Source organism: Mobula birostris, chromosome 19 (genome assembly GCF_030028105.1).
Source record: "Mobula birostris isolate sMobBir1 chromosome 19, sMobBir1.hap1, whole genome shotgun sequence".
Lineage (NCBI taxonomy): Eukaryota > Metazoa > Chordata > Chondrichthyes > Myliobatiformes > Myliobatidae > Mobula > Mobula birostris.
Window position 1 is genome coordinate 46,264,389 of NC_092388.1, and position 13,266 is coordinate 46,277,654.

Consider the following 13,266-nt stretch of genomic DNA (forward strand, 5'->3'; position numbering starts at 1 on the left):
GTGAAAAGAAGACATTCTGCAGGATTTATCGTGCTTGTAGTTTTCCTGAGGAACATACCTTATTACATGTTTGTTCCTTATATAGTTTTTGCCACAGCATCTTGTGTTTCTTGCAAATGAGTACGATTGAGCCATTGGCAGATAATTCCATTTATCAAAATAGTGTAAAGCCAGTCCCGAAGGAGATTCCTGTCTCCACTTCAAATTGGGAGGTGGTGAATATGAAGTGAGCCATTGCCAGCAGCAAAAGAACTCGCCCTCGTGATTATTCTGGATGAGTGGAGCATTCTTCCAGCTCCGTAAATATCAGATGTAACTTAGGCAAAAGGAAAAGGGCAACATGTATTCTGTTTACTCAGGCAAATGCAAGTAAAGCAGGGATCACAGTACGTTCCTGCTTCTGGACTGTGAATAATGCAAGAACAAATATTTGGGTTCTAAAATTTGTCATTGATTTTCTCTCTAATGTCAGCAAACACAAGGACTCCAGATGCATAGTCTGTCTACAGCAACACTGACGGACTGTCCTGGTGTTCCCTTTTTCCAGGATGCTGCTGCAAACAAAATCAAAGAGTGATTGTATTTTTTTGGGGGGTGGGGGAACGATTTTGTTTTTCACTTGCCAGATCATAGAATAATCCTGGGCTGTCAGCTCGCCGAAACCGTGTCCAATTTTTGTTAATTAGTGCAGGAAATGCGTTCCTGTGAACTTGAATGTGGTGAACATCTCCCATTGACATTTATGAAGAAGGGGATAATGGGTTGTTGAAGTTTTCTTGCAATGTGCTTAATGTGGATGGTATGCTGATGCAAGAGTCACTGGCACTACCTCAAAGCTCCAAGGCAACACTTACAACTCAGCAGCATCGACAGAGGGGAATACTACTGCTATATAGTATTCCATTGCTGTGAAAGTTGGTTTCATCATGGCAGTAGTTATTTCACTCTCTCTGCTGCAAAAGGCAGGAACTCCCAGTGGCTTGCCATTCACACACTGATTTGCCTGGCCATGGCTTCCTCTACAGCCAATTTGAGGCCAAACTCAGGTTTGAGGAGCAAAACCTCAATTTCTGTCTGGATAGTTTCCAACTGGATAGCATGAACATCAATTTCTTTGACTTCTGGTAATTACTCTTTCTCACCCCCCCCCCCCCCCACCATCTCCCTACTTCTCTCTCTTTCACAACCCATTCTGGTTACCTTCTCACCCCTTCTGTTTTCCTCATCTGTCTGTCACCTTCCTCTGGTTTCCTCCTCCTCCTTCCTTGGTCCACTGCCTTTTCCTATTAGATTCCTCCTTCACCCTTGACCTTTTCCAGTTATCGGCTCCCCCACCCCAGCTTCTCATTCCATCTCCTCTCCGCCACCCACCCACCTTCCCCCTCACCTGTCCTCACCTATCACCTGCTATCTTTCCCCGCCCTTTATTCTGGCTTTTGCCCTTTCCTTTCCACTCCTGATGAAAGGTCTCACCCCGAAATGTCAACTGTTTATTCCCCTCCATAGATGCTTTCTGACTTGGAGAGTTCCTCCAGCATTTTATGTGTGTTGTTCAAGATTTCAGGTACCTGAAGAATCTCTTGTGTCTATCATAACTCGGGGGTCACACACAGAATGTTGAGGGAACTCAGCAGGCCAGGCAGCATCTTTGGAAAAGAGTGCAGTTGGTGTTTTGGGCCGAGACCCCTCATCAACTCGGGGGCTTTGGTTTGATCCTGAGCTTTGGTGCCGCCTGTGTTGAGAGAACGTGTTTTCTCTGTGACTGCATTGTTCCCTCTGGCTGAGTCAGGTGTCTCCTACATGGTAGAGGTTAATTAGCTGCTGTAAAAAGTCACTTTGTGTAGAATAATGGCAGTGCCAGTGATGACTACAGGAGAGAGAATGGGTTGCAGGAAAATAAGGAAAGTGCGGATTGGCCTGAAGCCATTTGCTCCCCTGTTATAATTTTAGAGCATCAAAGCTCCAATGCATACGGACATTTCATTATGAAGGTGCCTGCAACATGAAAATGAGCCCTTCAACCCACGGAGTCTATTCAGGACGTCAATCGTCCATGTTGGTGGAGGATGAAAGAAGTTTATCATATAGCGACCACGTCTTAAGCGGCCTTGCACCCATTGTTTAAGTGCCTTGATTGTTTGATTCGTATGACTTGGCTTAGGAGGCAGAGGTGCAATAAATTACTTTTGAAATAGTCATTTATAAGAAATACTGCAGCCAATTTATGCATGGCAATTTATGTATAAATTGCAGTGAGTTCATTATCGAATGTTCTGTGACGTTAGCTGAATGATAACCGGAGACCTGCCCAGTAATCAGCCTTTAGATTTGAGGAGTGGGGAGGAGGGAAGGGAAATCTATGAAGTGCCTGAAAGAATAGGCAAGGCACTGCTTTAACATTCCGTTCTGTGAGACACCCTTCATTGTAGATCCTTGGTACTGCATTGAAGCATTGGCCAGGGCTATGAACTTGTGTCTGTGATATTGGGGCTTAAAATCATTACGTGTTGACTTGGGTAAGATTCCAATTCCCAGTTGATACAATCGTGCACGGGGCATAGGCCAATGTCAGTCAGAACTCGGCAGTTTCTCTTTAATAATTGCTTGCAGATATTTTCTACTGTGTATCACTGGTTCAAATTATGAAACAAAAATTGAAAGGCGAATTATTGGTATGAAAAGGCATATGGGCCGGTTGCTTTCGTAGTGTTGTCAAATGCATCCTGAAGACTGGACGTCAGGATTGCCACAATGCTGAAATAAGAGCACAAAATGCTGAAAATACTAACAGTTCAAGTAGCATTATGAAAAAGGAAGGAGAGTTACAATCACCAAATGCTGGTGCACCTCAGCAGGTCAGGCAGCATTTATGGAAATGAATAAACAGTTGACATTTCAGGCCAAGTCCCTTCTTCATCAGGATTGGAGAAGAAGGAGTAGAACACAAGAATACAAAGGTTGGGGGTAAGGGAAGGAGGATAGCTAGAAGATGTTAGATGAAGTCAAGTGGCTGGGAAAGTTAAAGGGCTAGAAAGGAAGGAATCTGACAGGAGAAAGGGAGGAAGAAGGGCCACAGGAGGAGATGATAGGCAGGTGAGGAGAAGAGGCAAATGGGGAATTGAAAAGGGAAAGGAGAAGGAAATTAAATTTTACTGGAAGAAAATATCATTGTTTATTTTATCAGGTCGGAGGTTACCTAGACAGAATATGAGGCATTGTTCCTGAGTGTGACCTCATCATGGCAAAAGAAAAGGCCGTATACCGACATGTCAGAACGGGAGTGGGGTTAGGAAGTTAAATGTTTAGCCACTGGGAAATTCTGCTTTGGGCGGATGTGGGCAGAAGCGCTCAACGAATTATGTCGGGTCTCACCAATGTCGAGGCTGCATTAGGAGCACCGGATACAGTAGGCGACTCCCTACAAATTTGCAGGTGAAGTGTTGCCTCACCTGGAAAGGCTGTTTGGAGGTGAGGGAGGAGGTAAGTGGGCAGGTGCACGTCTCAGATTAGTGGCTTTTCATCAGAATGCACTGAGTTTTGTTGAAAAAGTTATAGTGAGCTCATCATGACCTCCTGAGGATTTCTAACTTGTTCAGTTTTATTTTCACTAGTTTGCTCTTGCATTCTAACAGCCTGAGCAAAGAAACACAGTTGATATGGTGCCTTGAGAAGTGAATGTGTTAACAGTTCACTTCAAATTATTTGTTCCTGCAGTTTTGTAAAGATTCAAACAGATCATTTGGTTGCTAGGCTGCTCTGACCTGTAATGTTTTTTCATTGGGGGTTTGAATATATAGTGGATATTTCTAAGGGCTTTCACAAACATGATGTGGCTGATTACAGCGTAAATTGCAGTGCCTGGAATGATTATATATTATGCACAATTCACATGCAGTGTGGAGAGTGGATGGGAGAGAAGTGTGGCTTCAAATACCGTGATATCTTTGAGACCTCAATCAGTTCCTGGCCTTGTCATGTGTTGTGACCTTGTGAAACTAGGTGAGCTCCAGAGTCTTTACTTCCCTTGGGTGTGGCCGATGGTCCAGGTGATGGCAGGGCTTGGGTCCCTTTGTTCCTTTTCGTGAGTGCAGGCTGATATTTCCAGCTAAGCTTAAAGCAAGTCTGAAAGGCAGTCTCTTTACTGTATCCGGTTACATCTCCATCTCATTTGCAACTTGGATAAAATGATTTGATGACGGCCTGTCAAAATATGCACGGATTTATTGCCAGGAACATGTGTAATTGAGGCAGTTCAGTCTTTGTTCAGTTGAAGGGAAGATTGCAATGACGTACTACCAAGAGAGAACAATTACACAGATTTTGAAATCTTGATTTATCAGTGCGATTCTGAAAAATATTAATGGCTTATTCCATGTTTTCAATATGGCAGACTCTGTGTGTGTGTGTGTGTGTGTGTTCTTTCCCCTTTTTTGTGCCACATGCACAGAGCTTTCAGCTACTGTCTGCAGTTCTGTGTGATGAAAGCTTGGTGAGAGTTGTATAGTTCAGGTAACACTAGTTGCTGTGATAATCTGTTCTTTATCTGCACCATTCCTTTCTTAAAGACACAACATACTGGGGTCTTGATGCACTGCAAAGCTGGCAGTTCTATAGTCCCCTAAACTTGCACTTGCATTGGTCAGAGTATCTGCTTAAGTGCCCCGAATCGGGTGCTTGGCCCTTGCACAGTGCTGAAGTGCCTCAATCCAAAATATGCAATCACAAGCAAGAGAAAATCTGCAGATGTTGGGAATCCAAGTAACACATGAAATGCTGGAGGAACTCAGCAGGCCAGGCAGCATCTATGGGAAAGAGTGCACAGTCCTGCTGAAGGGTCTCGGCCCAAAACATCGACTGGACTATTTTCCATAGACACTGCCTGGCCTGCTGAGTTCCTTCGGTATTTTGTACATGTCACTTATTAATACCATATGTAATTGTGATCTATCCATTTCCATCTCCATCTCCTGTTTGCCCACCATCATTCTCCAGGGACTGTACCTGCCCACTTCAGTCCGCGGGTACATTATTTCTCTTTCCTCCAGATGATCTGCACTTGTTCTGTTGAACACCCCTGCCTCTTCCTGCCATTGCCCAATTACAGATTGGTCATCGGCAGTATCGTCTGAAAATTAAAGTCAGTTTTCACATCTGTGCTGACTGCACCCAGCTCACATCTTTCCTTTATCCCTAAATTGCCAGACTGTTTGTTCACATCTAGTTCTAGAGAAACTCAAATTTTCTTCAATGTAATTGGCCGTGGTCTTCAATCCTTATTGCAAGCTCTTTTTCTCCCATCCCTTTTCCTGGCTCCAATCTGCAAATGGATCAGATGCTTCACAACCTTGGGTGTTGTATTTGGCCTCAGCTGAGCTTCAAATTGCGTATCTTTGTGTCACCACTGACTGTCTATTTCCACTTCATTAACATCACCCAACTGCACTCCATCTCAGCTTATGTTCTGTACCCCTAAAGACCTCATCCAAGCCTTGTTACCTTTGGATTTCACAGTTCTAATCCTGTACTATTCAGCATCCCCTATTCTACCGTCCGTAAATTTGCATCCAAACAAAACTCAGACAAATTCACGTCAGTGATCAGCCCTGTGCATTTTCAGTAAAAACCCTCCCTTGAATTTGAAATTCCCCCTCCTCTTTCTTAATTTGCCTTCTTCCTGATTTCTCCTTTGGTTACTCTTCAAATCCGATCTCTGCAGTTATCTTCCGACTATGTGGATAGGTGCCAGGTTTAGCCTTGCCGCTGTGAAACATCTTGCGACATTTCAGTAATTGTCAATGCAGAATCCATCCTACTTATTCATTTTTCGGATGTGGACATCACTGGGAAGGCAAACAATTGCCCATTCTAAATTGACCTTGAACTTTAACTGTTCTAAAGCATTTCAGAGTGCAGATAAGAGTTAACCATATCTTAGAGTTGTTTCTAGGCCAGACTCTACAATGGCAGCAGAATTCCTCCAAGAACATTGAACCTGATTCCACCACTATGAACTTTCATCTCCATGTTCACTGATACTAATATTTTCATTCCAAGTTTATTTAATACATGACATTAAGCTGGGGCCCCACGGTGGCATAGTGGATAGTACAACACCATTACAGCTCACGATTAGAGTTGGGAGTTCAATTCCAGCACTGTCTGTCTGTGCGTTTTCCTCATGACTCTGTGGGTTTCCTCTGGGTGCTCCAGTTTCCTCCCACAGTCCAACGATGTACCGGTCAGTAGCTTAATTGGTCATTGTAAATTGTCCTGTGATTAGGCTGGTGTTTAATCGGTGGGTTGCTGGGTGGTGTGGCCCTTAGGCCGGGAGGGCCTGTTCTGCACTGTATGTCTAAATAAATAAATTTCCAAACTGTTGTGACGGGATTCAAAGTTGTTGGGTGAATGAAGCCACCAGAGAAAAGTACTGGTAGATACAAGCAACAGCCATACAATGCTGGAGGAACTCAGCAGGCCAGGCAGCATCTATCGGAAAGAGTGCACAGTCGAAGCTTTGGGCCGAGTCCCTTCAGCAGGACTGAAGAAAAAAAGGTGAGTATTTCGGACTGAGATCTTTTGGCAGGACCACTCTCCTCATCTCTTATTCCCCTCTGGTCCTAGAGAAGGGTGTCGGCCCAAAACATTGACTGTACTTTTTTCCCCCATAGATGCGCCTGGCCTGCTGGGTTCCTCCAGCATTTTGTGCCTGTTGCTTGGATTTCCAGCATCTGCAGATATTCTCTTGTTTGTGACTGGTAGATACAAACAGCGTCTTTATTTGACAAAACGAGGTACAGCAGGCATCATACGGACACACTTTGGGTCAAAAGGTCTTTCTGGCCCAACGTGGGGCTCGGTATTTTACGTGCTAAGCATCAAAGAACGATTTCATATTTACCAAGTATAGGCGATGTTTTCTCTGAAAGTACACACCTCCATATTCGACATCCAAGTGAATTTTAATCAGCATTGTCTGAGATTCACGGCTTTCTGGAACCCACTGTTCAGAGCTGCTCTCCAAATTAAATCCACAATCCATATTCAGATGTGAAGACTGGCAGCCAAAGTTGTTTGCGAAATAATTGTGCTAAACCCAAAGATTGTTCTAACAAAAGTCATCTTCAAATTAACAATATAGGGCCCTGATCACTAGTGCAGTAACCAGACTCTTCTGCTGCGAAAATCTGATGTGCATCTGCTCAGTTGATGTAATCCAATGAATCTAGAAACTTGAGTTTTAAAATCAAGGGATTATGTATGTAGTACAGACAAGGTTAACCTGCAGCTCAGATGATGTGGTCGCCTTGCCAGAGATTCATTGAGTTATCCCAGACTCCTTCCTTACCACTCTGTGGTTTGGCGTTTTGGAATGCAGAAGTTTGACCTTTAGTAATATGTTTACTATTCATCTGATTACTGACAGATTGTGCTGGAGAACAGCAGTCGGGAAGATAAACATGAGTGTCCATTTGGTCGAAGCAGTATTGAGCTTACCAGGATGCTGTGTGAAATCCTCAAAGTGGGAGAACTTCGTAAGTTTTCATGCTACCATTCTAAATAAAGCCTTAGTGTTTGTTAACCTACTGTGTAAAGAGGGAACCTGTTGATATCAATTCCATAAAAGATGGTTTATGTAAAATATGAATGTTATTGCTATTATTACTTTCTGGTAGTTTACTGCCTGAACAAGGGTGAGGATTGGAATATGAGACGTTCCTATCTGCATCTTAGATTTCAGAGAAAGGGGTTGCAATGGATTTCACATGGAAGCTGAATGGCAAAGAATCTATCTTCTAGCTGTTCATTGTTAGGGAGGCAACTGAAAATAAATACTAGCATTTAAACAGCACTTTTCACATGGCAAGGACTTAGCAAACCACTGTACCTTTTTAAAAAAGAAACTTACTTAGGTGTTTGTAGTCACAATAGAAATATAAGCAACTATACCTAGAATCTGTTTGACATCTTTGAAAGTGACATTGCCAAAGATTCTGCCCTGGAAGTTCTGAGGTTGATCATACAGCTCCAGCCTACACTTAAAGGCTGGTTAGCTTATTTCTCTATTACACACTATTGGTGGCTTATGGAGTTCCTCGTAATACATTGCAATATGAAACACAAGACTGGGGGGGGGGGTGAAACCCCTTTTTAACCAGGCGTCTCTAGAGATGTGGCTTGGTAGCCCCTCTCTACAGCCACTGGACTCAGCAGTGAGAAAACCACCTTTCCCGAACTCCATACGTCTAGGGTTGGTATGAATTTGGTCCCACCAACACCAGGAAGCCAGGATGTCTCGACCACACGAACCCCGACCTGTGTGAATACTGTGTAAAGACTGCCTTATGCAATTAGCCATCGATAAGAAATAACAGATCGTCCATGGCATACAATTATAAAGAAAGTATATTTGGAAATTTCAGCTTTATCAGTTAGTAGGAAAAAGAAAAGAAAAAAAATTTAAAAAGGGCCCATTATAGTTAACCCAGTCCAAATGTGCACATAAATCGGCGCATAGCTGGAAGACGTCTTTAACTCGCTCGCTGGACCCACGGTCTGCATGAAAACGTACAGCACCTTCCGAATGTTGCTCAAAATCCATCTCAAATGGGAGTCTTGGTCCTTCCTTCTTGAAGCCATTCATCTGCACGAAGCATCTTGTGCAACAGGGGCATCCTCGGCCATCTTCCCTCCTGTCTTCTCCCAGCTCCTGCCGACAAAGACCTTGACCCACATCAATATTCCTCACAAAAGCCTCTCTGCCCAGTGTTCTTTAGCAACTTCTCCAAATTCCACCATCCTGACTGGCTGACACAACATTCCTGAGTTGAACAACAAAGACCCTTTTCTTCAGCTCAAATCTGAACAGGCTGAAAGTAGAACAGACAGCTCTTACAGAACTGCTAAAATGAAAACCTACAGCATAGCAATAAAAATCGTAACCAGGGCATTACAGAGGCATCACAGCTTTTTAATTTAAGAACGAATAAAAGATTATTGCCATCTCTAATCCCCTCCCAATATGCTTTAATCTCACAGTCCACTGAATCTGACTTAGATAATTTGTACTAAATCTTTTATTTAAAAAAATGAGTAAGTGTGAAATATGGTTGAATCCTATGAGAGCTATAAAGGATTCTAACTATGGTCCAATCCTATGAGGACTATAAAGGATTCTAACTATGGTCCAATCCTATGAGGACTATAAAGGATTCTAACTATGGTCCAATCTTATGAGGACTATAAAGGAGTCGAACTATGGTCCAGTCCTATGAGGACTATAAAGGAGTCGAACTATGGTCCAGTCCTATGAGGACTATAAAGGAGTCTAACTCATAATTAGATTTCAGCTTCTCATTATTTACCATACTTGGCTTTTCAATATGTTAAAGTTTTACAGTTGGTGGATGAACAAAAGTGTCAGACACAACCATCTCCACCAAAAGAAAGTCTAATCACTTACTATTAACATTCAGTGACATTCTAGTTGTTGTGCCTTTCACTGCCAGCATCCTGAGTGGGTCACCATTCAGCTGGCCCTGCCACATAACTACTGTGGCTACAATGTAAGAGGCTGGGCACTCTGTGGTAAATGACTCACCTGTCACCCCAAAGCCTTTCCATCATCCTTGCACAACCCCCTCATGGTTCCGAAACACATCCTCCACACTCCAGAAGGCTCACCACCTTTCTGAGAGGGCTGAAGAAAGACGGACTGTGCATGACCATACCCGCGGCATTCTGTTGCTGCACAGTTGAGAGCATCTGAACACGTTACGTCACTGTGTGGTTCAGAAGCTGCACTGCAGTAGACAGGGTTTCTACAAAAAGTACTTAAAACTGTCCAAAGCATCACTGACACCCACCCTCAGGGACATATGTACAGAAAGGTGCTGAAAAATGGCCAGCAATGCCATAAAGGATCCCACCCACCTTGCTCATGGACTGTTTATCCCTCTCCCATCAGGGAAAAGGTCACACAGCATCCACACCAGGACTACCAGACTCAAAACAGTTACTTCCCCAAAGTCAACACCTCCGCCCATAACCCACCCCACCATGTCCCTTACCACCCACTACTTTATCATTTTCTGTCAGATGTGCAGATAGTCCTGAACCTACCATCACTTTATGTGCATACAGTCAGACTATGTATATAACCTAATTTTATCTATTTCTGTTTATTGTGATTTTTTAGAAACAATTATGTTCTTTATGCTTTTTTTTTATGCTGCATTGGATCTGGAAGAACAATAATTTGGTTCTTCTTTGCACAATAAACCATCTCGAATCTCCAAGTCACAAGACTAGAGGGTGATAAAATACACTGCACTTGCCCTGGTTCCTGCAACTTGTTGCAGTGCAAACAAAGCAGCCCTTTTATTTGGCACCTCCATCAATCACCATTGAAGATTAAGAGAAAACACTCTTTAGTATAGGTTAATGGCAAGGAGAATTAAAGGGCAACTGACGGCACCTTCCGAATGTTGCTCAAAGTCTATCTCAAATGGGAGTCTTGGTCCTTCCTCCTTGAAGCCAGGAGTGGAGTGGAGGAGTGAGTTACAGGAATACAGGAAAGTATGGAACGAGTGATGACGATCCAAGAGACTGCTTCCTGTGAACAGGCATGGGCACACCTTCCGTGTCATTCTAAGTGCAAAAAATGTAAACGCGAGTAAAATGATAATCATAAACACTACCATTTAGGACAGCGTTGCCCGTAGCCCAATCCGTTATTGGGAGCAATAAAACAAAAGTGCACGACTTCTGTAAGTCAGAGTGGGTGCTGTGTGGTACATCAGTATTTGAGTCACGGCGAGTAGGATGTTATATTGAAGTGTTTCAAGGCTGTGGAGAAAGACCGGGGCAGTTGGATATTTTACAGGACTATAGGGAGCAATTGGAAAAGTGCAGTGGAACTTGTCTAGAATTGCAATAGAGACTGGATTTTGGGATTAATTTTAGATTCATACAAGATTAGGGAGAAAGAAGGAGCAGTGGCATTTGGTCGGGGGCCGAAGGAGGCGAGTGAGCTGTTGGGATTATTTTCACTTTGCCCTAACACGCCTTTCTTTATTGTAAAGTAGTTTTATATTTCTTTTAATCTCAGAAGAGGCACCAGACTCTTTCAGATTATCCTTTTGAGGCATCAGAATGAGAGATATTTTCAGCCTTGGTGCAAATATAGCTTCCTTGTGATGCAAGGAGTTAATTGCTAAATTGTCGTCTTCTATTGTGACTCTCAAACACTTGATAGATGGTGCTTGTGTCATCAAGAACGTTTCAAACAATACTCTATTTAGATTCAATGTGATTGAAACAGTAGAAGAATAGCTGGTCAATTCAAGGGCTAAAGGGCTAATTTGGAAGTTAAATTAATATTATGCTACAGTTAAATATGTCCATTTATACAGTAAATTGTGGATGTGGCCTGGTGAACTTTGCATTTCACTGGATGCAGTGGCTCAGATGTAAAATGAATAAAATGCTGAGCCATGTTAGGATTTTAAAGTCTTAAAAATATTAACGAAACCTAAGCTCTTCCTAACAGTTCAAAGCAAATTCAGTACAGTATCACTGTAATGTTAAATTCAGTACAACTCATGTGGCGCACAGTAACAGGGTCAAATATAAACGTAATAAAGGCAAGTTAGGATCCAGAGAAAACTTGATCCACTTTCAGGCTTGCATTCAGTTCTTAAAGCGATCAAGTTTGTGAGCTCAAATCCTGTTGTTGAGTTTGTAATGCTGGCTGGCACTCCACTGCATTGTTGTGGCAGTGCTGCACAATTGCACTGACTTTTGACTGAGCAATTGAATCAAAGTCCCACTGACCTCATGAAGGGATAGAAAGGATCTCATGGCACTTTCTGGAAGAAGAGCAAAAGTTGATCTCCCTGGTTCCTAGCCAACATGCCTCCATCAATCAACATCCCTAAAATAGATTGTCTTGCTATTATCTTTTTTTTCGTGTCACCTTGCTATATGCAAACAGTTTCCAGCATTGTGGCTGTTAATATACTTAGGTCCAATCTACCTGGGTTTGCAAAAGGCAAGTTCTTTCATTGGATCTACCTAATGTATCCTCTTTACAATTGCTTTTGTATTGCTTCCAGAGATGGAACCAAATAGATTGAGACTGCACCTGTAGCACTGCAAGCAGTTTTAATTTCTAGAGATACAGCCAAGAAACAGGCCCTCCTAGCCAAACGAGCCTGTGCCATCCAATTACACGCATGACCAATTACCTACTAACCATATGTCTTTGGAATGTGGGAGGAAACTGGAGCACCTGGAGGAAACCCATGTGTTCATGGAGAGAAAGTATAAACTCCTTACAGACAGTGGCGAAATAGTGTTGCACTGAGCACTACACTAGTGAGCTGCCATACTTTTGGTTTCCTTAATTAAGCAAGGTATGAATGCCTCAGAGTATAGTTGAGCATTTTGGTAAATTTAAGTGTTATGAGGTAACGCAATAGCTAACATTTAATGAATAATGTAAGTGGTTTGGAAAAGCCCCTTTATTGTTTGAATTAATGAAAGCTCCCTGAGGGAGTAGACTTCTCAGTGAAATCGATGTGTGCCTTGGGGATCACAGCAGTCAGTCTGGAGACATCAGATACTGTAGAGCAGAGGAAGGAGGCAGTGCTGCATGTTCTTCTCATTACACGGACAAGTCAGTGCAATTGTTAAAGTGCATAAAAGCACTGGTTGGCAGATTTGCTGAGGGTTCATGATTTATTTATTTTCCTTTTCAGTCAAAGGCTCTTCAGGTCTTTAAAAAGAGCTTTTTCCCTTGTGCTGAAGTTTGAAACAAGTATTTTGAAAATGTGCTCCAAGTCCCCGTGCATATATGAGTGCTGTCTAGGTGCAGAGGCATTGAACAGGAAGCACCATCAGTAATGGACCATTAGGCAACTTTTATGAAGTTGAATTAGGATAAATGTGGTCTCTTGGCATCATCTGCTGCCATAACCAGGGTCTCAGCAAGATGGTGTTGACTGTTGCATATGCTATTTCAAGGGGAATAGAATATAACAACAAGGAGGTAATGTTGGTGCTAGTCAGGCCGCAGTTGGAGTATTGTCAACAGTTTTGGGGCCCGTATCACAGAAAGGATGTGTTGTCAATAGAAAGAGTCCAGAGGAGGTTCACGAGGATAATTCTGGGAATGAAGGGGTTAACATATGAGAGCTTGGCAGCTTCGGGCTTGTACTCACTGGAAATTAGAAGAATGCGGGGGGATCGCATTGAAACCTACCGAAT

The 13,266-nt window shown here is 42.8% G+C and overlaps 1 protein-coding gene across 1 annotated transcript in view; it reads left to right on the forward strand.

Moving 5' to 3' along the window:
- Positions 1-13,266, forward strand: part of elmo1 (engulfment and cell motility 1 (ced-12 homolog, C. elegans)) — a 204,586-nt gene that overhangs the window by 95,874 nt on the left and 95,446 nt on the right. Inside the window, exon 15 of the mRNA XM_072283537.1 lies at positions 7,424-7,532. Coding sequence (XP_072139638.1) covers positions 7,424-7,532 — 109 coding nt within the window. The remainder of the gene's footprint in view (positions 1-7,423; positions 7,533-13,266) is intronic.